Here is a 27,260-nt window from a genome sequence, read left to right as displayed (position 1 = left end):
GAGGGCAAGAGTACACAATAACATCAGTCAAGGACCAGGAGCTATTGGGCACCATTTGGTGAGTTAGAACACAATCTCCCAGAAGCCACTATCCAGGTTCAGGGTAAATCCAGTTGAAGCTAGTAAGCTGGGCTATTCTTTGTTGCAGGCTTCTTGCGGCTTTTGTGTTCCTGGAACTTTAACAGAAGACTAGTCAACTAGCCCTTGGAGTCCAGTTTGCTGTCCTAGGTTCAGCCTTTGGGGTTTCTCTCCACATGACAAACAACAAACTCAGTCCTTCTTCTGAGTTCCAGTCTTTTAGTTCAGCAGGTACAGTCTGTCTGTTTCCCACTAGGCCCATAGTGTTCTACAGAAGGTATCCAGGGGTGCTACTTTTATGCCTGGCACTAGCGTTTGAGTGTGAGTCACTCCCTAACTGTTGGACTTGGGGTTTCTGGTTGGCTAGGGCAATGCACCTAAGCCAAGCAGAGCCCACCACTCTAGTCAGGGTACAGGAGTTAGACACCCAAGATAACCCCTGATCATCCCCTTGGTAGTTTGGCGAGAGCAATCAGGCTTATCTCAGAGGCAATGTGTAAAGAGTTTGCATAACACACTCACACCAGTAACAATAAATACACCACAAAAGAGACTTCACTCTGGATTATACAAAAACATCATATATTAAATATGACACAAGACCAAAACGACATGAGCCAATAATTACTTTGCCAACAGGCAATGATCAAGCCTCACAACGAGAGCAATAAACAAAAAGCTTATATGTTGCAAGCATCTTGAAAAAAACATTACTGTGCATTTTAGGCAGTCATCTTATATAGTACTCGCTATCCGGAATAGTGCACGACATAAAACAACATACCACAGGCAATACTCCTGGCATAAAATGCAGGAGATAATGAATCAAGCACATGAAGCTTGTATATACTTTTCTACATATGCCGATTGGCCAGGGAAAATACATCAGTTACTCTGTCAACATAGGGCACAGCATCTCTGCGTGCCTATTAACCATTACATGGTAATTTGTGTGTTTCCCACCGCATATGACATAACCAAACATAGGTTGTGGCATACCTGTGCTCCTATTCCAGGGAATACAGTAATTCCTTTGAGAAACTTCCATAGCGCCTTTCTGGGTGCAGGGAGGGTTTCCTACACAGATCGGGAATTTTGCAGAGGTTTGCCCCGTATGGCACAAATCCAGAACATGTGCCTCTAAGGGTATGCACCAACATGAGGGGGACAACACTTCAGGGCCATGCGGTAGACCTTGGTCAGTTACCTTGCTAAGCTCTTGACAGCAGTTGCCTGTAACTGCGCTATGCAGCTGCCAAACTCAGTACCTTTTTGGGTGCCAGAGGTCTTTTCTGATCTGGGCGCAGCATCCTCTATAACAGAGGGGCTCGAGAACAGTTGGCATGTCAAGCCCCGTCCCCTAGCTGCAGTCAGCGGAGTTCCTCCGCTCTGATTTTCCCCTTCCTCCTGGCACTTCTCTTGTGGCTGTGGCAATCTTCTCCTCAGGGCTGGGTGTGGTTGTCACTCAGGGTCCTGCCTCACTTGACCAGTAAAGTGAAGGCCTCCTTTAGGGAACCAAGACAATGAATCAGTCCGGGCCGATCTGCAAGATTTGTGTGTTGCTATGGCCAGCACGCGAGGCGCCTAACACGTGATTCTGGTGCCAGACGAAATGCTCAGCACACGCTGCTCCAGACAACTTCTCCATGCAAACAGAAGAGACCTCCTCAACATGCACTCCCCCACCAAAAGCTCTCCACGCACCCTGCTCCAGAGCATGAGAAAATATTCAACACACACTAAGTAGAAAGACTAGGCCTTCAGCACAGCACCCCGCACACTGAAGTGGAACTTCTAGCCAAACAAGAATGGGGCACACCACCCAGTCCCTGGAGAACAATTGAGGAGCACAAGAGTAGGGAACAAGCAGCAAGCCAGCACATCAGGGTTCTTGAAGCACCCTAAAGCTGGTGGCTCTTCTTGTAGCCTAGAAGGCCACAGGTGAGTATAACAAGCAAGTCAGTCTAATGGCGGTCGCTCCTGGCAGCATAACAGTTCCTTCTGGCAGTGTGAAGTCTGTAGAGCCAGCAGCATCTTCTAAGAAACCTTAGAAGTGCACAACACCTACTTTCAACCGCAGCCCTGGCTCCAGACATCAGAAGGGGGTAAACAAGCCCTTTGAGTGTGGGCAGGACACAGCCTCTACAAATGTAAGTGTGTCCTGTCTCCCTCTCTCCCACTCCGGGAAGACCATTCATTATCCAGATGTAATCCTATTACACCCCAACCCTTCATGTGTGATGGCTGTCTAGAAAGTATGCACAAAGCCCAGCTGTCAATCTACCCTAGACGTGGATTGGATTCAGGCTGCAAAGCACAAGAGTCATAAGCACAATGAAATGCCCACTTTCTAAAAGTGGCATTTCTACAATATTAATGACAAATCTACCTACACCAATAAGCAGCAGTTCTCACTACCATTCCAAACATGCCCATGCTACTCCTCACCGATCAGAAATTACCACTTAAGTACCTTTAAGGGAATTTGCAATGCTAGCTTATGAGAGGAGTAGACCTCACAACAGTGAGAAGCCAAATAGGCTGTTTGCCACTTCTAGGATCTGTGCCACACAATGAAGGCACATTTCCTACCTTTTACGTACACAGCACCCTACACACAGGGCTGCCTAGGGCCTATCTTATGGGTGACCTGTATGCAGTGAAAGGGTAGTTTTAGGCTTGCCAAGTAACTTTAAATGGCAGGTCAATGTGGTAGTAAACTGCACTTGCAGGCTTGGGACAGCTTTGAAAGGCTACTTCTGTGGGTGGAGCAAGCTGCGTCTTAGGCCCACTGGTAGCAGTTAACTTACAGGCCCTGGGTATCTTGGTGTAACAAGGTACAAAGATCCAGGCCGGACTGGAAGTACCCCAAGGCTACTGCTCAGGGTGCCAATGTACAGGTCAAACCTCTATGTCACGCCGGCTTCACGGCCCAAGGGGTGTAACCACAACAAGCAGGAGGACGCCCAGCAGAAGAAAAAGGACTTCGGCAGGGTGACACAGTCGAAGAGATCAGAGATGTGAATGAGGAGATCGGAGATGCGAATGAGGATGTCGGGGACACGGAAGAGGAGATCGAAGACACGGAAAAGGAGGTTGGAGACATGGAAAAGGAGGTTGGAGACACGAAGCGGAGGTCATAGACGCAAACGAGGAGGACGAAGACAGCTGAAGAGAGACTACGACAATGGAGGAAATTGGGGTCGGACAGCAGGGAGCACCAAAGTGGACCTCGCATCCAGAATACTGAGAGGGAGACCACGCGAAGGAGCTGGCCACGTTCCAGGAGAAACTTGGCCCCACCAGGTACGTGCCATGAGCAGGGGAAGGGAAGGGAATAATAACAAAAGGCACAAAAGAGGGGAGCACTAATTTGTTTTATTTAAAAAAAAAGACTTATGAAAAAAAAAAACATTGAAAGGACAAACTAAGGGAAAGACACTGGGTGAATGGAAAACGGGGTACTAATCTAAGAGGAAGGGAAGGGAAGAATAACAAAAGGCACCAAAGAGGGGAGCACTAATTTGTTTTATTTAAAAAAAAAAGACTTATGAAAAAAAATACATTGAAAGGACAAACTAAGGGAAAGACACTGGGTGAATGGAAAACGGGGTACTAATCTAAGAGAAATATTGGATACTAACCAATAAGAAGGTATTTAAGAGGTAAGAAAGAGTGATAGGGTCTCAGTTTTCTAGGTGAATCTCCACTAATTCCTTTGTCTAACAGAATCAAGGAAGAAGAGGGGCACAGAAAAACACAACAACGAAGACAGAAAGAGAGAGAAAAAAAAATAGCCAGAGAGGAAAGAGCAATACCTACCATAGAGACAAACGTACCTTTTAAAATGGGCTTCTTATTTTTCTCTCCCTCTCCCGGTGGACAATCTTCTGGATCCCTGAGGCACCAACCTACAACAGAGAAAAAGGAACAGGCAAGAACAAAAAGGAAGTATACAGTCTACAGACAAGTAGAAATAAATAAAAAGACATTTATTGGAGAAAACAAATAAACCGAGAAAACCGTAAACCTAATTTGAGTATTCAGGTATCCATTTCTATTTACCTGTCACAAGTGGTGTCAGAAGTGGGAGAAAACCTTTCTGCAGACAGGATAAAGTAAAACGGAGGAGAAACCCACCGTAGCAGACAAGATAGCCCAATTAGCAGAGGGCCAAAGACATTTACAACTCATGTGGGAGAAACAGATTAAAGGGGCTAAGGAAGAGCGTGAGGCTTTACAAACTGCTTTGAAAAGCCAAGCAACGATTATTGCCAATAATCAACTAGTACACAAAACCGCAATAGGGAAGCTCACAGAGACAATATCTACAACCAGAGTACACCCGAACGTCCCTAGCACTCTATAACAGAAGTATCAGGCAAATGATGACCCCGATGCATTGTTCACAAACTTTGAAAGAGTAGCAAGTTCGGCTAACTGCCCCCCAGAGAGATGGGATCAATATGTCGCTCCTTTACTGATGGGGGCCCTACAGGCTGCCTATCAAGCAGTGAACCCAGGTGGCATAACCTCATATATGGACACCAAAAAAGCTATCCTGGAACGTTTGGGATTAGACCAGGAAAGTTATTGAATACGTTTTCGACGTACTAAATGGATAAGTCCTGAGAATCCACGTACTCTTTATTATAGGGTTCACCAAGAAGCTAGCAAATGGTTGTCTCCTACAGACACTTCCAAAAAAGAAATGTTTCAAGCCATAGTATTAGAACTATACTTAGAAGCACTACCTACATCCACAAGGAATTGGAGCCGACAACATCCTGGCTTTGACAACTCCTCTGCGGTTGAACTAGCTTGCGCTATTCATAGGGCTCCAGACTTTCGGGGCGCAAGTACTAGAACAAACTCCCCCCTCCCTAAACCCTCTCCCCAATCTTTCCCTATAAAGCCGTTAACCGGGACGAATCTGGAAAAGACCTATCCTTATCGAACTCCCTTAAAAGAACCCATGACGAACCCACAATGTTATAACTGTGCGGAATGGGGCCACATTGAATGATATTGTCCTCAAAAACTGAATCACGGGGAACCAATGGAGATAGGGATGGCCAGAGGAAGAGTATTGTGGTTAGTGGGTAAAGGGAGAACAGGTACTGATCACTTGTGTACACGTGGATAGTAAAACATACCCAGTTGCTATCATACAGGTGAAATGGCGGGAAAAAGAAGAATCAGTTATTGTAGGAGCCATCCCAGACCTGGTGGAAGAACTTATTGTAGCAACTGATTATATAGCATTTCCTGAACTCCTGGATAACCTAAAACATATTAATCAGACAGACTCCTGGTGGGCTGAAGCCCCCTTTTCCTCAACAGAAATAGAAAAAACGATACCGAGGGAAATACTAAGACACAAAAACGAAAGCAAAAGAAAACCTATTACATGGAGGATAATGGTACTAATGAACCTAAACCTAATTCTCAGAAGCAGATATTTTCTGTCCCAGGACGGGTTCGACAGTCTAAACGAGACAATCTTGCTCTAAAGCAAGCCTGGCATGCTGCTCTCACCAGAAAGAATCTGACGGTAGGTCCTTATTTCCACATTAGAAATGATTTACTGTATCGCGTTATCACTCCACAAGGGAACAGGAAACCCCAATTGCTAGTTCCAAAAGACTACCGAGACCAGGTACTTCACTTAGCACATGGGGACACAGAGGAAGGACATCTAGGGAAGAGAGAAGACTGAAGAGTACATAACAAGGAGATTGTATTGGCCGGGGATATATGGTGATATAAGAAAACATTGCCAACAATGTCCCAAATGTTAATTAATTAATCCCTCCATGGATCCCAAGGTTTCCCTCCTTCTGTTACCTTTTATAGAGACCCCATTCACACGGGTGGTTATGGACCTGGTGGGCCCATTGGTACCATAATCTAAAGGTCACCAATATATCTTGTGGACTTCGCAACTAGATATCCAGAGGCCATACCTTTGTCAAGTAGCTCAAGTCATGATAGAATCCTTTTCCCGAGTCGGAGTCCCTAAAGAACACCTAACCGACCAGGGAACACCTTTCATGTCCCGGTTAATATCCAAAATATGTCAGACTCTGGGCGGCCAACAAATATGGACTTCGGTTTACCATCTTCAAACAGATGGCGTTGTGGAACGTTATAATAAAGCCATCAAGAATCTCCTCTCCTGATTGTGTCCCAGCAGTCGCTGGGACACCAGCACAGGCTTCTGATGCAATCTTGATGCTGCTCTCATGCTATAACTAGCATGAGAGCAGCCCCAGGATTAGTCTGTGCAGTTTGGTCTGCCGCTTAGACAGTGCATTGGAGTCTGTGCAGTTTCTCCAACTCAGCTGGGTTGGAGAAACTTAAGTGTGCATGTCAGACTGGCTAGCCAAACTATGTGCACTTACTGTTCTCACTCCACTCCTCCTGCTCCCCCCTCCCATGGTCCAGGGGCTTGGAGACTGTATTGTGAAAGGACAGGCACAGACCATTCAGATGCAGGTGTCAGCTCCTCCATCCCAATCTAGCCCAGGAAGACTCATCAGGAAATGCAAGACACACCTCAGCGTCCTTTGTGTAACTGTCTCCAGGGAGTTCACAAACAGCACAACTGTCAGTATGACCCAGGCATGCATTCCATAGCCAGGCAGAAGCACAGAACGGTTAAGCAAGAAAATGCCTACTTTCTAAAAGTGACATTTTCAAACAAACAATTTACCAAATGATGTATTTTTGAATTGTGAGTTCAGAGACCCCAAATTCCACACCTCTATCTGTACTCAATGGGAACCTGCACTTAGAAGAGATTTAAAGTCAATCTCCATGTTAACCTATGGGAGAGTTAGGCCCTGCAATAGTGAAAAACGAATTTGGCAGTATTTCACTATCAGGACATGTAAACCACACCATTTCATGTCCTAACTTTTAAATGCATTGCACCCTGCCTATGGGGCTACCTAGGTCCTATCTTAGGGGTAACTTACATGTAAGAAAAAGGAAAGTTTGGGCCTGGCAAGTGGGTACACTTATGAGGTCGAACTGGCAGTACAAAACTGCACACACAGACACTGCAGTGGCAGGTCTGAAACATTTTTACAGGGCTACTCGTGTGGGTGGAACAATCAGTGCTGCAGGCCCACTAGTAGCATTTGATTTACAGGCCCTGGGTACACATAGTGCACTTTATTAGGGACTTACTGGCAAATCAACTATGCCAATCATGGATTAACCAATCACCAACACAATTTAGACAGAGAGCATATCCATGTCAACACTGGTTAGCAGTGGTAAAGTGCCTAGAGTCCTAAAGCCAACAAAAACAAGTCAGAAAAAAATAGGAGGAACGAGGCAAAAGGTTTGGGGGTGACCCTGCAAAAGGGGCCAGGTCCAACACACATGCACTCCAATGGAATGCTGAAGCAAAACAACAGTTCCCTTAATGTAGGCAGGGAAAAAATACAAGTCATCCAGTCAAAAGAATGGTAAGAAATAAATGTTCCACAGGAGGGACAAGTACTAGAAGAGGAAGTAAAGCCATTGACTAAGCAAGCATTCAAGCAAGTGAGACTGACCAGAAAGCCAAGGGCTGACTCAAATCCCACTGTGAGTATTGTTATTGTACACAGTGGGTCTTTAGGCAATATACAGCTAAAGCTGCCCATAGGCAAAAAGAAAAAAATCTCTTTTACTGGTGCGCATCATATGCTTATTCAATGACAATCGTCTACATGCACCTAAAGATGCCAATTGCGAAGTACCTGCATTTTGCTCTCAAGAAATGATTGAAAAGTAGCCTCAGTTGAGGATGAAGGGTTTCTGTCAAAATGTGGATGGTTCCAGATAACTAAATATATATTCTTAAGTTTAATGTAATTGGGAACATAAATGTATATGGATTAGGGCAAACATGCCATTAAGCATATTAAATTATAAGAAGCTGTGTAGTTATGCAGCTTGTATTAAAGTTCAAGTGTTGTTGCCAGCAATTTCTAAACACCAATAGGTGCAGCTGGTGTATCTCTTGCCATATTGTGGAAATCTATCATCTTTGCCAGTGCGCTTTTGCCCCTGAATTCTCAACAATATTTGGTAAGTGAAATTTTCACTGCTAGCTTGGATATGGTAGTAGGATCAATAATCTGCTGCGTCACACAGTTGACTAACTGTCCTAGGAAGCACCTGTTCAAGGGATTTCCCGAACTGAATAATTGAGTGTGCACAAAGTTCATTTGAGGATGCTAAGGGAGGAGTTGTGGATTTACTAGTTAAGGAATGTGATATTATTGTAGTTTGTAAGTTTGGGGTTGGCAGGCCCTCATGTAAGTATTTGTAATTCACCATTGAATGAAGCTTGGAATCCAGTGGAGAGAGGGTGAGAGGTGGGAAGATTGATGGTGAGTGAGGGGTGATTGGGAGCGATGGAGCTGTTATGAGTGCATGTAAAGTTTTAAAGAGGTAAGCAGAGGGCTGAGGGATATGTGGTTGGGGTGGTCAGGCTGGTCAAGTTCGAGACCTTATTCTTCAAATTTACTTCATGTTAGACCGGTCTGCCTTAGGGTGGTCTTCTTGCAAACTTATTGCCTGCTTGCCTCCATTTTGTCTGGATTTTTGCTCTGTTGGCCTTAGGACTCTGTGCACTTTACCACTGCAAACCAGTGCTAAAGTGCATGTCCTCACTCCCCTGAACAGGGTTTGATTGGCATATACTTGATTGCTATATTTAATTCACATGTAAGTCCCTTGTAGCATGGTATACCATATACCCAGGGCCTGTAAAGTAAATTATACCAGTGGGCATGCAGTACTTATTGTGCCACCCACTTAACTGGGACATTAAAACTTGTCCCAGGCCTGCCAATGCAGCCTGAAGGCAGTGTCCCACTGCCATGTCGACTTGACATTTAAAACCCCTTGCCAAGCCTTAAACTCCCCTTTAATTACATGCAAGTCACCCCTGAGTTAGGCCCTCAAGTGCTGTGTAATTTAAAGGTAGGACATGTACTTCTTAGTTTAACGTGTCCTAATAGTGAAAAACTTCCAAATTTGTTTTCTCACTACTGACAGGCCTACCCCACCCATAGGGTAACATTGGGAATTCCTTATTAAAATTAATGAGCTGTCATTCCTAAACCAGAGGTGGGAGATATGTTATGTTTGGTACCTATGAACTTGTAATGATAAACTCCCTTAAATGGTAAAGTCGAATTTATCATCACAAGTTTGAAAATGCCACTTTTAAAAAGTTGGCATTTTCCTGCCCTTAGCCTGTAACCTGCCCTAGGTCACATGACTGGGTGTAACTGACAGTTGGATCTTTGTGACATCTCCCAAGACAGTCACGCAATATGTGGATAAGCAGAGCCTGAATGGACCATTAACTGACTTGATGGGATTGGTGGGGCAGAGCTAAGCATAGCCCCACTTGCAACTAAATAGGCTGCGCTCTGCCACCACGCAATAGGCTTAACGACCCTATATTGTCAGTGCTGCCAGCTAGGAGCCAGGGCAGGGGAGGCAGGAAATTCTTGGAGCTTCAGTGGACCCTTTTCCAAACTTCTCCCACCTTTTAGGAGCAGGGCACCAAGGTATAAAAAGGGCACTCTCAGATCTGCTTCTCAGTTCACTACTGGACCTGTGGAAAGACTCTCAAAGGACTGCCTGCTTCTGTGACCTGCTGTGCACTCTACCAGACTGCTGCTGTACCTGGAAGGACTGCTTTGCTACCTGGAGCCTGCTTGGGATGTTCAGAGATCAGCCCTACATGCAGAGCCCTGCATCACCACCTACACCCAGGACTCCAGAAGTGACTCCAAGGGCTAGTTCAACTGGTCTCCTGTTTTTATCTACAGGGGCAGAACGGGCTCCCACGATCTTAAACCTGTGCTGGGACCCAGCCTGAGTGAGTCTTGCACCCCCAAGAGGTCTCCTTCCACTCTGGACCCTTGGTTGAGGTGCTAAAGGAGCCCAGATGGCCATTTTCGAAAACTGAGGATTTGCTTTTTTGAACATTAAACTTTAAATATTCAGAACTCTGGTTCTACTAATTGGAGTTTCATGGTTTTGGTGTCAAATAATGTATTACAATGTTCTCTTTTATTTTAAATTGGTTCATTGTTTGTATTGTGTTGTTGTTTGTGTGCTACACAAATGCTTAACACGTTGCTGCTAATTTTAGCCTGACTGCTCTTTGTGCCTAGCTACCCAGGTTTAAGCACAATTTAATTTAGTGACTTTCTGTGGTTGATCCTGCAAGGGATTGTGGCTGTTGCTTGACCAGGGTTCACACCCCAGTCAACCAGCAACCAAATTGCTCACTCTGCCGATGTGAAAGGTGATGTCAGGTGATTGCACAGTCACTTTGACATTACTCTATAGGCCAAGGTGCAGCTTGTACTGCTGATTAGCGTATCAAGCAGTGGATGCTTTTTACATCATAAGGTATAAAATTTCTTATAGCGAAAAAGTACAAAAAGGGTATCAATCCATGTGTCAATGCATCTTACATTTGAGTGCTTGCTGTCATCCGATATATTTTGAAGGACCATTAATGTAAGGAGGAGGATTTCAGAAAGCTGTTGTAAAAATATAATGAAGGGGGTAAATTTGATTTTTTTTTTTTCTTTTTTTTCAAACCAGCTGTAACCGCTCTAGAAAAAAGGTGTAATGAGGTATAATGATGACATTGTTGACTCTTCGAATGCAGACATGTGGACAAAAAGGGGGTCATGTTATATTAGGCTCCCAAAAAACAACCTGAATAGTACCAATGAGTTTGAGATTTCCCAACATAACCTGATTTTGTGGCAAATAGATGTTGACTGAAAAGCTTAGAAATATTGAGTTCTTAACAATGTCCCAAGCCTATTCATATTGGCACTTAAGGGGCTTAAACTTACCTAATGTGGACACAAGATAAGTATTAATCTGTACTCCAGCAATACAGAAGTGTTAGACAGCTCAGTGGTTTGGCTTTGGGATGTCAAATAAATCTGAAGGTGTAAATACCAATCATACCTGTGAGCAGTTCATGAATAAATTGGTAAACCAAAGCCAGACTTGCAAACTGTTTGTATTAAAAGAAGACTCCTAAACATGCCAAAGGAAAGACTGATGGAGATCTGAATGCACAACTCAAAAGTGCCTGCAAATGTATCAGGGGAAATCTGGGGAGTAGGAGTGAGGAGAAACAATTCTATACCCTCCGTTTCTTTTTTTTTTTTTATTTCTTTTTTTTTTATAATTGCATGAATGCTTCATGTCCTTGAGGCAGCCACGCTTACAGTACTGGAATGTATCTATGCAAACATTTTGAATTTCAAAATGTCCATGGTCGTCTCTGAGTAGCCCATTGTCTTGTTTTTAGTTCATGCTGAATCTCCAATCAGCAAGTTGTTGCCTGCTTCGAACTTGTCCATTGTGTAAACTCCAGTCTAGAGTCCAAGCAGCTCATCTCTGGAGCCTTTTCCACCATCACTGCATACAAAATAATGATCCGACAGTCAGGAAAACACTAAACATGTGTCCTGGTACGGACTGTTAAGCTATCGATCCTAGTTGTCTGTAGCACAATGAAACCTTCGGTTATGTGATCACTAAATAAATTAAATATACTATGCCTGGCGATGGGCCTGCTCCACCAGGTACAAACTATTTCACTTTAGTTACAGAAGGGGAGGAGAGGTTTGGTGCAGAAAACGTCCTTACACCTAATGTTCTCTGCTTCTCCAGTAGAGTGTCAGTAGGAAATGGCATCTTCCTTGGTATGTCATGGTATGTCACCAGGTTTTGTGCCTTTTCAATGCCTTGTTTTAAACTTCTTGTTGCACCTGATGGCTTCTAATCTGATCTTAAATGCTCTGTAAATCTAACTCTGTCTTCTCTGACACCTAATGACCACAGACTTACATGAAGAACCCCAGTACAAGATAACAGTAGGGGTAGAGGCTTGCTTGTTGTGATGCGTGTGTACCAATGTGGGGCTAGAGAGATTAGTCATTTGAAACAGTTTCATCGAGCTCTACAGGAACAGCATCTCTGTCACACAAAAACTACAAAACAAGTAATTGACCTTAGAAGGCCTCAATTTAGATTTACCTGATTCCACCAAATCTGTGCTCAGATTGGCCACATTTTTATATTGTCATACTTTGCTGTGGTCGTAGTGGAAATATAATACAATGTGATACATGTCAAATTTTTCCTTGACTTTCCCTGCCTTTGCCTCGATTATGAGTTCCAAAAGGATTACATTTGTTGGGATAGTGGTAGGAGTGGACAAATTGATCCTCTACTCCTACCAAACTGACTGAAAATGTGATCTCATCAGATCTTTGTAGTGCCTTTGTGCTAAACTAAAATTTTTGTGCAGACATACCCTGAAATGAAATTTACAAGGGTATCTTGGAAATAAAAGTAGCTCATGAGTTAGTGGTGTACGTAGAACAGAGAGCCAGCAGAGGGGTCGTCTACCTGTCTCACTTAGACTTTAACCACTCTTCTTCACAGCTAGTTTGAGAATTAGAAGCAGAAATGGATGTTTGAATACTGAGACCCTGGGTAAGATGTCACAAGTACTTAGTTGAATCTCTGTGTGAAAGACTAGTTCATAACTAGTCATACCTGCTTCTGAAGCAACTTTCTCAGAGCATTTAAAGCCTGCAGTCATTGGGGGGCAGCTGTTGACTGCAGAGGGAGTGATTGGCCTGGGGCGGAGCAGAAATAGCTTTGGGCTTTTTTACACCTACTGGAAGTACTGGCTTATGGAGTGATTCAGAGTTAAGTGGCAGTACTTGGAGTACTGGGAACACCTGTACCAGTTTTGGAGAGACATAGTAGTCTGGGTTCTTCTGGATCATGCAAAGGAACCTGCTTGCGAAATGTCTCGCAACTGAGAAGAGAACTGGTAGACAGCCAAAGGGAGTATTAGCTAACCAGTATGCTGAATTCATCTTGTGTGTTTGCATAGGAACGTTTATGACACAGGAAACATTTATGACAGAAGAAATATGAGGGAACCATCATAATTCAGTATTTTTTGTATTTAGTTTACTCTTTCAAATAGAAACCTAGAACAATAGATACAAGATGGAAACCCATCAAAAGTGCTTTAAGTTGTTTAAAATGTTCCTAAATTATTTCCAAATCAAACCAACCTGGCAAAAGTGCTATATTAAAAAAATAAAGACGGAGGTCTAATTACGGCACAGTGCACCAGATGCCAAGTGACAAGGGGAAGCTGTGAGCCAAACTAAACAAGCTCGACCTAGGCTCAAATGACCTCTCTTCGACCCTGTCCCAGCTCAGCTTGCAGTGAGGTTTCCTGGGGCACGCAGCGGAGATAATTCAGTACTGGGGGCAGTGGTGCTAGACTGGAGCTGCAGCACCTTAGCTAATAATGTGTGAAATTTTCTTTGGAGATGCAGGGGTAGACACTAAAACCTGTTAGCCCAACGCGTGATGGGTGGCACTTGGCGAGGGCGTTTAATTTGTGCTGAGTTATGCACAGTGAGTGATTTAAGGATTGGAAACCCAATGACAACTCCTAACATATTTCCCCAGTTTTTATTTAGGAGGCGTCACTTGCCCATAAGTATTATAATTATTTTCCTATTACATTATAGTTCAAAGTATGAAAGCATAATCATGCATCGTAGGCAGTACCCATTTTAAACAGCCCCCCCTTTTTAGGCATACCTGCCTGAAAGGTGAGTAATCCAGTGCTGGCATTAACTGCCTTTAGCTGCTTTATTGGCATAGACGTCCCACTGCTGAGTCTCTATGGTGAAGGAAATTAGTATTTCTCAGTGACAAATGCTCTGGGTGATTAACACGACCTCGTGATCGTTATATTCCATATTTGGGGGTGAGGGAGTAGAAATCCCTCATGCCATATCATAGGTGGATGACGGCTATGCAGCCGTAGCTTCTTAACTGCATCTTTCCCATCTCCCTATTGCAGTGACCCTGCACAATGGGACACAGGTCTTCTGACCCCTGACCAGAGGATTACCTCAACATCGTTCTACCGCACTCCAACTCAATGAAAGGACCAAATATGATAACTTAAACAAGGCTCTCAGATTGCAAAAGGGAAATCTGTGATTGGAAGTGTTGGTTGTGCTCTGCATGAATGTTCTTTAGTGTACTTTAAATGTCATACTTTCTTCCATATTTCTACGTATTAGGTGACGCTGATTGGATTTAACCAATCGTCCACTGACTAAGGTGTCTCACGTTTTTTTGGTGACTTATGTACCATAACATAGATTGAGCCCTCGAGTGTAGTAAAAAATATGTATGCGATAAAGGACTAAAAATTCGAATATCAGCCGCTGTTCATTATCTAGGAGACTATCAGCTTAGTTTCTGTTACTTCAATACCGAATGTTAGTTGTCTGTAGGTTTCCCATTGACTTCACTCCTAGCTTAGGGCGTCTCTTTGTTCTGCACTGTATAATGTACTGTTTGACTTCACCCCTATTAGTATACTCTTGCCTTGCGGTCCTAGCACATAAATATTTTCTTATCACACTTGTGGTATGTTTCTTCTATGTTGTGATGCAACTGATGTTCAATGCATTTTAATGTCTTGACTCGACTCGACATTTGAGACGTTTACTCTATCAATTTGAAACTCGAACCTTTTCGTTTCTCGCCTCTGTTTACCTGATAAAAAGTTGCAGTGGCCCTTTTTTCTGCTTTTGTTATATTGAATGATGATACTTCCATATCCTCAACCAATCCTACATCTGTCTGTCGTATGACGATTTGAAGTAGTCATCTAAGAGACGTGACCAGCGAATGTCTTTTACAACCAGAGCATTAATAGTTAAGTCAAGAGGTTTTGGGGACCTTGGGCCAGATGTAGGAAACTGTTTGCGACTCGCAAACGGCAAAATTTGCCGTTTGCGAGTCGCAAAACGCAGTTTCCTATGCAGAAATGCATTTTGCGAGTCGGAACCGACTCGCAAAATGCATTTCCGACTCGCAAATAGGAAGGGGTGTTCCCTTCCTATTTGCGACTCGCAGTGGGATGCAATACTATTTGCGGGCATCGCAGTTACCATCCACTTCAAGTGGATGGTAACCCACTCGCAAATTGGAAGGGGTCCCCATGGGACCCCTTCCAGTTTGTGACTAGACCCACAAATATTTTTTCAGGGCAGGGAGTGGTCCAAGGGACCACTCCCTGCCCTGAAAAAATTCTGAAACTAAAGGTTTCGTTTTTTTTTTAAGTGCAGCTCGTTTTCCTGTAAGGAAAAAGGGCTACACTTAAAAAAAAAAACTGCTTTATTGTTCAAGCAGTCACGAACATGGAGGTCTGCTGACGACAGCAGGCCTCCATGTTAGCGAGTGCCTATACTCGTTATGGGGCCGCAATTTGCGACCCACCTCATGAATATTCATGAGGTGGGTCATTGCGACCCCATAGCGAGTCGCAGTCGGTGTCTGAGACACCGTACTGCATAGCAATTTGCGACTTGCAAATTGCGAGTCACGGGGACTCGCAATTTGCAAGTCGCAAATTGCCGTTTTGCTACATCTGGCCCCTTGTTCTTTGCAAAAATAGAAACGGACGCTGTCCAGGGCCGATCCATCCAGTAAATATCAAAGGAACCTTGACACTCTGACCTCCCTCATGCTAGACACTAGGAAAAGCCCATTCAATGTAACAAAACATGGAAAGCCTTTTGAGGGTATACGATAGAAAGGCATATTTTTTCATTGCGTTTTAGAGACCCCATTTTCGTAATAAACTGATATACCAGGTTGCATATATTGCAGTGGTCTTTATACCATTCAATCTGAATTAAGTCTGTAAAGGCAGAGCGAGCAATATTCTTTTGATAGTGTGGTGTCTGAGTGACTTTTATTTCCTTTTCTTTTTATTTTTTTTATTTTTTTAATATAGGTTCCGGGGAGAAAGCCCGAAATAGAAGATTTAGACGTTTATGCAACTTCCCGGGAGCAGCGATTTCGCATGTTTGCATCTTTTGAATATGAAGGCCAGCTGTACATGACACCACGCGATTTCCTTGAATCTGTCACAACTGACGAACCCAGAAGTAAGAACTAATTTATTGTATATTTTTTTTTTTTTAAACAATAGTAAGACTTGCGCCAAAACTACCGACTGTTGCAGTATCTCAAAAAGATTGTTACAATGAAATATACGGCCATCTCTATAAAGACCAGTGTATTTTTAAAATGCTGTTTTTTTTCTTGTGAACGTTCATGCCAGGTTTTTATCAAAGGAATGTATAGAGGTGCCACAAATTCGACGTGGCAGCAGGGCTCAAGAGCCACTGCCGTACAAAATGGATAGGCAAACCTTTTTCATAACCACTGTATATCGTCTAGGGTGTCTGGAATTCAAAATCCTCAAGCTAAGCCCCTCAAAGTTGACAACTCTTCCATTTTATTTTCATTTGCGAAGTTTGTTACGTTTGTGCAGCTTCATGTGGGGGTGAAAATGTATGCTACATATATTTTCTGGAAGATCTGTCCTATATATTTTTTTACCTCTTTTTAGGTGGCGATAGTAAATACCTTTTGATTTTACTAAAATTCTATATATACTTGGTTGTTGGGGCTTTAGGCCAGTCCTCTTCATCCATTGGTCTGCCGTCATTCACATTTTCTTCAACCCATTCAGCATACAACATGGCATTGGATCAACCCACTTCAGCCATTGGCCAACTTCTCTGTGAGTGACAGCATTCTGTTCTTTCACAAGGCGCACAACTGCACACAAAGTGGTCTCTTCAGTGTAAGGGGCTACTATGATACTGTGAGTTTTTGAAACAAAAAACATTTTGCTCTGAGACAGTGTTTTTTTGTCTTTTTTTGCCAAGGATCCAGCAGCATCTCAGTGATAAAGTTTTACAAACATCATGACAAAAGAAGCATTAACAAAGCCAAACTCCTAACAGCCTTTGCCAGACCTCGTGGCATTGAAGTGCTTGTTTCTTTTTAAAGTCTGGCTCGACAGAATAGCTATCTGTATTCACCTACTGTTACCAGTTTTGTAAAATATACATAGGGTGTACTTTGGCTTCACCCTGTGAAGTATTTCTCTCTCACCTCTTGTTATTCACTATTTTGTGTATAATTCCTTTTCATAGAGAGTGTGCATTGCAATGCATGAGGGTACTTTGAATCATCACTGTTAGAAATGGGGTCTCTGGTTGGCAGTCAGTTTGCACTCTGTCCAAGCAAGGACCCTCATTGTAGTCAGGGTAAGGGAGATGCACACCTAGGATAACCCCTGCTCATCCCCTTGGTAGCTTTGCACAAGCAGTCAGACTTATCTCAGAGGCAATGTGTAAAGTATTTATACAAACACACAGAGTAACACAGTGAAAAGACCCCAGAATCACTCAACACCAGTTTAGAAAAATGGCCAATATTTATCTAACTGAAAGAAGAACAAAACAACAAAAATCCAACGTACACAAGCAAAGTTATGAATTTCCAAAGATTAAACTTTAATATATTTCTTTGAAATTTGGTATTATCACAGCATAGTGACAGAGTTATTCCCAAAAATCCAATGCCAATGGCGCTGGTCACGGAGATACATGGACCCCCAGGTACAGTACCTTTGGTAACAAAGACACAAGCCGGTGCACAGAGTCGGGGAGGAGAGGCATTGCGGAGGTGATGTGGCATTGGTGCAAAGCGTTGGGTGGGTGTCACGGACATTAATGACATGGCACTCAGGACTCACAAAGTCACGGGACATCAGCAGGGCTGCAGAGGCGTCAGGCCTGTGATGTCCTCAGGGTCGTCAAACTCCATGGGGGCCACGGCCTTGATTGCAGGGTTCAGACACCCACCAGAGAGTTTGAGAGTGCATTGTGAGAGGACAGGCACAGTCCTTTCAGGTGCAAGTGTCAGCTCCTCCCTTCCTGCTGTAGCCCAGACTAGACTCAGGATATTAAGGCTACACCCCAGTTCCCTTTGTGTTACTGTCTAGAGGAAATTCGCAAACAGCCCAACTGTCAGTCTGACCCAGAGGTGGATTCCACAAGCAGGCAGAGGCACAGAATGGGTAAGAAAGAAAATGCCCACTTTCTAAAAGTGGCATTTTCAGAGTGTCAATCCAAAAACCAACTTTATCAAAAGATGTATTTTTTAATTGTGAGTTCAGAGACCCCAAATTCCGCATCTCTATCTGCTCCCAATGGGAATGTGTACTTAAAAGATATTTAAAGGCTATCCCTACATTAACCTATGAGAGAGATAGGCCTTTTAATAGTGAAAACCGAATTGGGCAGTATTTCAGGACATGTAAAACACAGCAGTACATGACCTACCTATTAAAATACACTGCACTGTGCCCATTGGGCTACCTAGGGCCTACCCTAGGGGTGACTTACATGTAGTAAAAGGGAAAGTTTGGGCCTGGCAAGTGGGTACACTTTCCAGGTCGAACTGGGAGTTTAAAACTGCACACACGGGCACTGCAGTGGCAGATCTGACAAATGTTTAAAGGGCTAGTCATGTGGGTGGTACACACTGTGCTGCAGGCCCACTATTAGCATTTGATGTACAGGCCCTGGGCACACATACAGCACTTTACTAGGGACTTAACAGTAAATAAAATATGCGAATCATGGATAAACCAGTCATTACTACAATTTAGACAGGGTATATATGCACTTTAGTAGTGTTTAGCAGTGGTAAAGTGCCCAGAGTCCTAAAGCCAACAAAAACAGGTCATACAAAATAGGAAGAAGGAGGCCAAAAGTTTGGGGATGACCCTGCAAAAATGGCCACGTACAACAATCACACATTAAACTCTTTGTCATAAATGTAATGTGACGGAAAGCATTTTTTTTGTTTTGTTCTATTTCACTGTGCACTTTTTTTTTTTTTTTTTACTATTTAGTCATGGCTCAAAATATAAGCCATACCTTATAGCTTTACCAATGCAAAGTCCATCGATTTCACACATCCCCAAGGTGCTCAGTACTCCTTTCTTCAGGCAGAAAAACTGATTGAAAACACTTTTTTTTTTTTAACAAAACACCTGTATTTATGCCTTCTGCTTGTGATTTAATTACCGTTACACTGAAATAAACTTATTTAACTGCCTGCTTGTTAGCAGATGTAAATACTAACACTTTTATTTAAAAAATAAAAAAAAATACATTTTCAAAAATATTCTTCAGATAGTTCTTCTTTGACTGATGCCCTAAATGTTTTACCTAAGGTGAAAAAGAAGTTTGCCACTGCAGTGTCTAAACTGAAAATCCATGTTTTCAGTGTTGTTTCCCATTTTTTAGGTTGAGCGTACAGGCGCTTTTACCTGCTGTAGTCTATCTGTGGGCTTTTAGCCGCTCTAACCGCAAGCCCATCACTATCACTCGTTCATAGACTTGCCTTTCAAAAATCCTTTGATATCATTGGTAAATGCCTTACGCCTGTCCCTCCTTGGCGCGGTTTTGTTACCATCTTGGATACCGACCCTGTTACATGGATAATTGCACGCTTGCCAATATGTTCGACTGCGAGCAAACTTCTTTTTCCTTTTGTGTCTCTCCTTCGCGCTCATGCTTATGGCGGACGTGGCACTTTGAATCAGCTCACGTCAACTGTTTTACTTTTCATTTTCAATTTCTGTGGCAAGGATAGTTCAGCTAGGAATTGACAACGCTAATAGCTCTAACTCAAGCAAATGAGAGACCTATTGCGTTGCAAATGCTTGGTATAATAAATTGTCTCTGCTCCTCTCTTAGCCTTGTGTTCACACTGTCTGAATACTTCTTTCGGATTCTACAACACCTCACTAAAGTAAACATACTCATTGTCTTACCATACTAATGTGCCTCCTATGGCATGTTGTTAATGGCCATTGTTTCACTTATGTTTTATTATGTTCATTAAAAATACAATAGCAGAATAACTGTAATCTAGCATCAAAACGGCACTTGGTGTGATGCATTCCTTTTATATAATATTTACAATACACATATAAAATAAAAAACTAAACGTTTACCAGGGTCTAGTTTAGTCTGCGTTCCATTTTGATTCTTTTGCCTATTACTTTTTACAATTGTCTATTTGTTTGTTTTTCTTGCAGTTGCTAAACAATGGAAATCTCTATCAAACCAGGTAAGATTGAGCTTCCTCAGCACTTGCTACTGTGTTGCCATACAGTAATACGTATTAAAGCATTTGACATTTGCTAATTATCATAGCTCCAAACAAGCATGCTTGGAACATATGATTTGTGGGTTACGTATACATTACGTATTACAATCTCCTATTTAAGGATACATCTATGTGTAACTTTCTCCTCCAGCTGCCCCTGCCCTCCCCAGTATCATTTTAGGTCTGCAGTGACACATTAGCATTCTTTGGTGATTCACTTTCTTCACAGCCACACCTTGCATGTACACCACTGATTGCATTATAGAACTGGTATCAGGCCTACGCCATTGAGGAAATTAGTGGAAACTATTGCTGTAATTGGTCCTGATGTTGATCCTCTCTCAAGCTAATCATTCATCAAGGAGTATTCCTTCTGAACATCCTCCCTGTCAGATGACTTCCACATGCAGAGCTTTGCTGGCCCTTTTGCATCACTAGCTAATGTAGTGTTATCTTTTTCACTCACAAGTGAAGCAGTGAAAATTCCCTAAATCGTTGCATTTGTGCTCTCATGCCACTAAATCTAATTTGATTCCAAGGTATTTGATGGTTGATGATATCTGCATAATTTCTGGCTCTTGAGTTACACCTAAAGCTATTGGGACACTGTGAAACCCTATCAATGCATTTGGTCATGCCAGTGAGCTGTGTGACTTAGGAATAGGATATGATCAAGATAATCGATGACTAACTCTGGACATGCACAGAACCTGCTGAGTGCCTTTCGATATGCACAGTGTGTCTATCCCATTTGCATTAATCTCCTTGTGACATCAAAAGATATCAAGAGTGACCATTGCCAGTATCACCCTTGGTTTTGTTTAAGTTTTAAACCTGAGGTTCAATGGGGGTGAGTGCTCCATCTTAGGAATACATTTTCAGCCGATTTCCATTAGCAAGTAAGTTCAAAAAATAGTACTTTGATTGGATGATTGGGATTCTTGAGTCTACTTCATCTTTTGCTAACAGATTATCAAAAGAAATGTTAATGCCATATTAGTATCGTAATTTGTAGCCTCTGAATGATCACATACTCATTTGTTTTTAAAGGCTACAACATTTATCCTAACTGTGGATTTTAATTCAGTAGAAAATATATTAGATGCCGTTAAACACATGAGAACTTTGCAATAGGATCAATGCAAATTTAGTTTCACCACAAAAAAAAACAATCTCTGGCTCATGAGGAAAAACATAACAATCGGAAAAATCCTCACAACTATCCCAACATCCAATAACTGTGATGAATTCATTATTAACAAAAATGTTCTTAAAATGACAGCTTTCTTACGAAAATGTATCAAATGTACATATTTTACTGCATAGTGAAGATAGCAGAACCCTCATTATAATACAAACAAAACCTTCAGTTTTCTAATGATTATATTTCAAGGAGTCTATTGAAATCTAGTCTTCTGCAGAACCAAGGCAGAGCACCAGCTGGCTGACCTCATCCACAGATGACACTCTAAGTTTAAGAATGTCATCACTATTTCTGCAAAAAGATACCCCCAACTTCCATGTCCCCAATGTTCTCCATGAAGAAGTTAATAAATCTTTCAGAACCTTGCCTTTCCCTAAGCTAACCCTGAGGGTGCAAACTTTCTTCAATCCCTATAATAATAAGCCCAATAGATAGTGATAAGGCATTTACCAGTGGTAAAGCGCCCAGACCTTTTGGGCTTAGCTGATAATTCTATAAAGCGTATATTGGCACCTCAATTACTAGAATTGTTTAGTCAAATAATGGAGCATGTATTTCTGAAACCATGTAAAGATCCTTCCAGATGTGCCCTGACAGACCCATTACGCTCCCAAAAGATCTACGAGATATTTATGAAAATCTAGCAAATTGACTGGAGTCGATTATGGAAAGTGTAGATGATTTGGATCAGCGGGGTTTATAACTGTTAAGTGCCTACCATACCAAACCTTTTAATGAGCTGAAGTAATTTCCTAAGGGTTAGTCTGTTATTTTGGATGCTGAGAAAGGTTTTTACCTGGTGCATTGGGAATGCTTGTGGAATGTTATGCATGCAATGGGGAAGCCATCTCAGTCCATCAAGGCAATTTCATGACTATATTCTGGAATTTTGGTTATCCAATATTTAACAGGAATAGAGGACAGTCGTGTTTTGGTCAGTAGAGGCACAATTATCCTCTCTTTTATTTTCTCTTGTTATGGTGCCCTTAGCCTCAGAGGAACATCAGATCAATCACTACCTTCCGGAAGAAAGAAAGATAAAACTGCATGCCAATAATGTAGTACTATAGCTTGTGTCAAGAGGAATTATTGTACAAACAGCAAAATAATTCACTAAGCTTTCCTGATATTGAAGTAATGCTTCCAATACTGAATTGCTGTTGGCAAAAAATGATTGCATTAACTTGCCGATCAAGTTAAAATAAAAATAAAAAACTTGAGCATCACTTAGTCCGTCCAATATCTGTAAATGCAAGTTATCATAGACCTAAGGAAACTGTTTGAAATTGTTTATATCCCTCTTCTAGCCCAGATGAGAAACCAATGTTAGCTAAGACATGGCAGTTGTTGGTGTGTACGCCTTTTGAAAGAATCACCTTAGATGAAAGGACTTTAATACCTCATTGTCTCTTCCTTTTGCAGTCATTACCATCCTACCTTGCTAAGAGATTTTTAAGAGTCTTGAACTCACTGATCACATAGTTTATGTGGGCCAAAAACAAGAATCAAGTTAGGAGGCAAAACATTTGCTGTAGTTTGTTTCAGGTAAAATGAGCTCTCCCAGATGTAGAGAAATACTATATAACCCCATAATTGAGGATGTTGATTGATTAATGGATATATTTTGTGCTGGTGGTATGAGCAACTATGTGGTATAGGAAATCACTGGACAAAATTGGAATGAGTGGTTTTGCATTTGAATTTGGTCAAACAACCGTATTTGAGAAACGAGATTGAGTTTGAGAACTTGTTAAGAATATGGTAGATGATTTAGGACATGTTCCAGATACTTGAATTTTATAAACTTGCATCACTTAAGAAGACTGTGTAATCTCCTTAAAATTATTAGAAGGGAGCAGTCTTGTGAGAGGAGACCTTGTAGGAGAAGATCAGATAAAAACGTTTGAAGGATTGCAAGGTTGCAAGTCATATTGAACGTGACATTCAAAAGATGATATTTTAAGCATTTGCCATGAGAGGATTTACTAAATAAACAGCAAAATTAACTGGGATGTTTTTGGAGAAAATCGAGTATATTTTCAAAAAGAAATTTAGCAAAGAGTTCAAAGTGAGTGTGACATTCCTTGTATAGCTAGACCTCGGCGTCGCCAAACTTTTCTGCAATACGAGCTACTTATGATAAATAAAAATCATCCTGAGCTACTAATATTTGTAGTGTTGTAACAGTGACAAATCAGACAAGATTACATTAGTAGCCATCCCATTCAAGATTACTAGCCATGATCACCTCGGTGCATCAGAATGGGTAGCCAGCACTAATGTAAAAAAAGGCTTTGTCATTTTGTAATACTTTTCCGTAGGAAATTAATAATAGCTATAGTGTGATCACCTCTGGCACCAAGGTAATACTATGATAAGCTTTAAATATATTTTGGGAATAAATCAATTTTTCTCCACATATCAGCTAAGGATTTCACGAAAAAAAATTTGTCTTGAAAACACACTTTTCAAATTTGATATACAAATATATCAATTCAGCCAAGCTGAAGCTTTTGTTTAAGTAGCCTGGGCTGGATACAGGAGACCTAATTACAGGTAGCTGGAGTGAGAACAGTTGCTCGTGAGATACTAGCTGGAGAAGCCTAAGCTATACAATGCTGAGACATTTCTAGAAATATATTAAATAAGTGGAGTTGTGTAGGATAGATGCGAGCAATGCATAAATGAATCAGGTCTGCAAACTAATTCTTTCCTTTTTTGGGAGGTTCTAAACTTTGATAAGCATTTTACTTTATTTTTTTCTAAAGTATAATTTTCCCAACAAAAATGAATTACCTCTAGCTGCAGATCCCTTACCTTTGAATTTCTGCAGGCATCAGGGTGGATCTGTAAGATTTTTTATGAGCAGTACCCTGCTCATCCTTAGGTGGCATCAATCGACTCTGCATGCATTGTCATCGTTTGTGCTTGAAGTGACATTGCAGTACCTATTTAGGCACCATCCAGGCACGCAGACGTCAATTCTTCTCTTTCTGTGCCAGCCTGCGCTGATCCGGAGAAGAGCTACCCCTCAGTCATTTTTTGACTGGATTATTTTGACATTTGTTGAGAGTTTTTGAGGATTTTCCTCCTGATGTGATTAAGAATGTCATCTAGAAAGACCAGTCAATGACCGGCTCCTCAGGTCTTGAATCCTATGTTGGTGATGGACCCGCACCTTGTCTGTTTGCGGTGTCTGGAGCACGACTATGATCCAAAGTCATCCTCTGAATGCTGTGCCACACATTCAAAAGGTTTGAGGGAGTGGTCCCTATATCTCATGGCTGCCTGGCATGGGACTCCAAGTAAATCGAGGTCCATTTAAGAGGAAGGTCCCAGAACCGGTTGAGGAGCCTGAAGTCATCATCATCCCACTCCAAGTCCTTGGTACGGTCGGGTATGTCAAGACTCCAGAAAAAGAGCAAGAAGTTGAAGCGTTCTTCAACTTCTCTCCTTGTCCATCGGCCGGTGATGAGGAAGCATTGGCATTTAAGGCCTGGATCCTCGGACCTGCTCCTGGGCTAATTCTGTGCCTCCCTGACTATCGTGGCACCGGAGCGACCCCCGCCCAACTAAGAGTTCTATGAGGCCATGCGCCTTATTTTTCGGTGGTCTGACCCCTCAGACGTGCCTTCAGACTCTGTGGCCCCATCTGTATCTTCACCGGAAACTTCTGCACTGGCTCCAGTGGGCCCCCAGGGATCCATTCCTGGATCCTGACCAGTGCTTGTCCCACCATCTTGACGCTAGTCTGCACCGGCCCTGATGCCAGTACTGAAAATACCATATTTGAACTCTCATTTTGGTTTCTTTCTTCAGTACAATTAAAGATTTTTCACAAACCTTAACTATTACCAAAACATACAAATAAATATGTCTGGTGGGCACATTTTGATCATACAAATTATACTATAACCATTTGTTCTTGTTCATTAGTTGCTGGCAATCATTGTCATTGGACTCCAAGTCTCCCAGTGCGTTGTGTTGGTTCAATTTTTCTACACTGCATGTGTGATATCATTGCATTGTGTTGGTTCAGTGTTCCTACATTTCATCTGTGTTCTTGTGTGTGTTCGGAGCATTGCAAACTTTGATATTCACAAATATTATGCAGAGATTTTGTGTAGAAGCAATGCTTTCTTTTCCATATTGAATACAACCTGTTTTATTTGAGATTACCATTCTTGTTCTGAATTGCTGATTTCTTCAGGACATTACCGCTCTCACTGATGATTCCTGGTTTTTATTGCATGAATGCTTTTACCCTACTGGCATTATGTTTTCAGCATTTAATGTAATTCTACTATTGTGATCAATGTTTATACAGCAAATATATTTTGACATATTATTAGAAGTATCTGTCCGTACACAATCTTAGATAGTGATTAATACTTTATGGAACCTAAGATAATTGTATTGTACCTAAACACTCCCCACACTCTTCCCATGCAATGAACCTTTGGTCTTTACCCATGTTTACCTAATACTTCAAATAGGCTTAGTTGAGTCCCACTTTCTTTGCAAACTTGTGGTTAAATGTACTAACATTAGGAATACCGATTTCCTAATTGCAATTCTTTCTGAATCACAATTAGGAAATTGTTTTTTCTAATGTATGAAACTCTTTTGAGTTTCATTAGCAATTGCTAGTGGGTCACAAATACACCTACTTCATGCATATTAATGAGGTATGTCACAATTTGGGACCAATGATGAATCATAGCCATCACAGGGTTTGTGGCCTCCTCAAGTCAGCACACGACCATCTCTGTGATTGCTTTTTAATAAACCAAGCTCGCATAATAATAAAAAATAAAATACAATTTTTAAAAACTTACCTCGGCTCCCTCACTGCGCTGCTCCTCACAGAATTCAAAGCGGTTGCTGCTGGCGGAGGGGCGATGCTCCTACACCCACATGGAGGAGCTGCCCCAGGCAGCAGCCAGTTTGAACTTTCGTTCAGAAGCTGGTGTGTCCAGTACGGACACTAGGCGGTGTGACTCCGAATAGACACAGGCAAATTTCTGCAGCTGAGTTATTGTCTAATCCTCACTACAGGGACATTAATTGCTGCAGGGGAGGCTTTTTCCTTGTTTCTGAGACAGCATTGTTTGCAGAAATGGAGACGACCACAGCACCACAATGAACATCAATTGAAAGCTTTGTGACCACAGCACAACAATGAGCATCAATTGAAAGCTGCGTGCCCTGCATGTCTGTTGTTTGGGTATCATGTCTCCAATCCACTTGCTAATCCGAAGCCTAGTTGTAAGCAAGCAAGAGTCGGCCATCTTTCAGCTAGCACACTGTATCAAGGGAAAACAGATAGTTCGAGCCTCTCGTCATGACGACTGCCACATTAGCAAGTTTTAAAAACGCTGATATTTGTACTATTATTGATCATATTTTTGTGGCTTTTCCTTTGTAGATCCTAATTTTATACTTTTTGTTTATCTTTGTCACCTTCTTCTAGGAACTTACTCAGATGCTCCTGGATACGCCACCCGTTTGGAAAGGATCATCTAAACTTTTCCGTAACCTTAGGGACAAAGGTACGTGAAATACCGTGCTGTATTCAGACTGCTGTGAAATACTTCAAAAAATATTTTTTTAGTTTTTCTTTATAACTTGTGAGAAGCGTCCGATAACATCGCAATCCAAAGCCTTTATTATTTGACTTCTAAACCCAAAAAAGAAATACAGCTCCGCCAGACATTGCTCTCCCATTGTATCTCACGCCGCTCGTGAAGCTCTGTGACAACTTTCGTTTGTGAATAGGGCTCGTTCATCCCTTGTACTGAAGTGGCACAGGCCATCTGTGGAG

The 27,260-nt window shown here is 42.0% G+C and overlaps 1 protein-coding gene across 6 annotated transcripts in view; it reads left to right on the top strand.

Moving 5' to 3' along the window:
* The window catches only part of MICU3 (mitochondrial calcium uptake family member 3), a 387,135-nt gene that overhangs the window by 73,383 nt on the left and 286,492 nt on the right, over positions 1-27,260 (top strand). For all 6 annotated transcript variants that reach the window (XM_069200650.1, XM_069200668.1, XM_069200685.1 and 3 more), the window contains exons 2-4: positions 15,986-16,139; positions 20,162-20,193; positions 26,910-26,988. In XM_069200650.1, the coding sequence (XP_069056751.1) occupies positions 15,986-16,139; positions 20,162-20,193; positions 26,910-26,988 (265 nt within the window). The remainder of the gene's footprint in view (positions 1-15,985; positions 16,140-20,161; positions 20,194-26,909; positions 26,989-27,260) is intronic.

This window comes from Pleurodeles waltl, chromosome 1_2 (assembly GCF_031143425.1).
Source record: "Pleurodeles waltl isolate 20211129_DDA chromosome 1_2, aPleWal1.hap1.20221129, whole genome shotgun sequence".
Lineage (NCBI taxonomy): Eukaryota > Metazoa > Chordata > Amphibia > Caudata > Salamandridae > Pleurodeles > Pleurodeles waltl.
The sequence above is the reverse complement of the archived record's forward strand: the minus strand, read 5'-3'. Positions and strand labels throughout refer to the sequence as shown.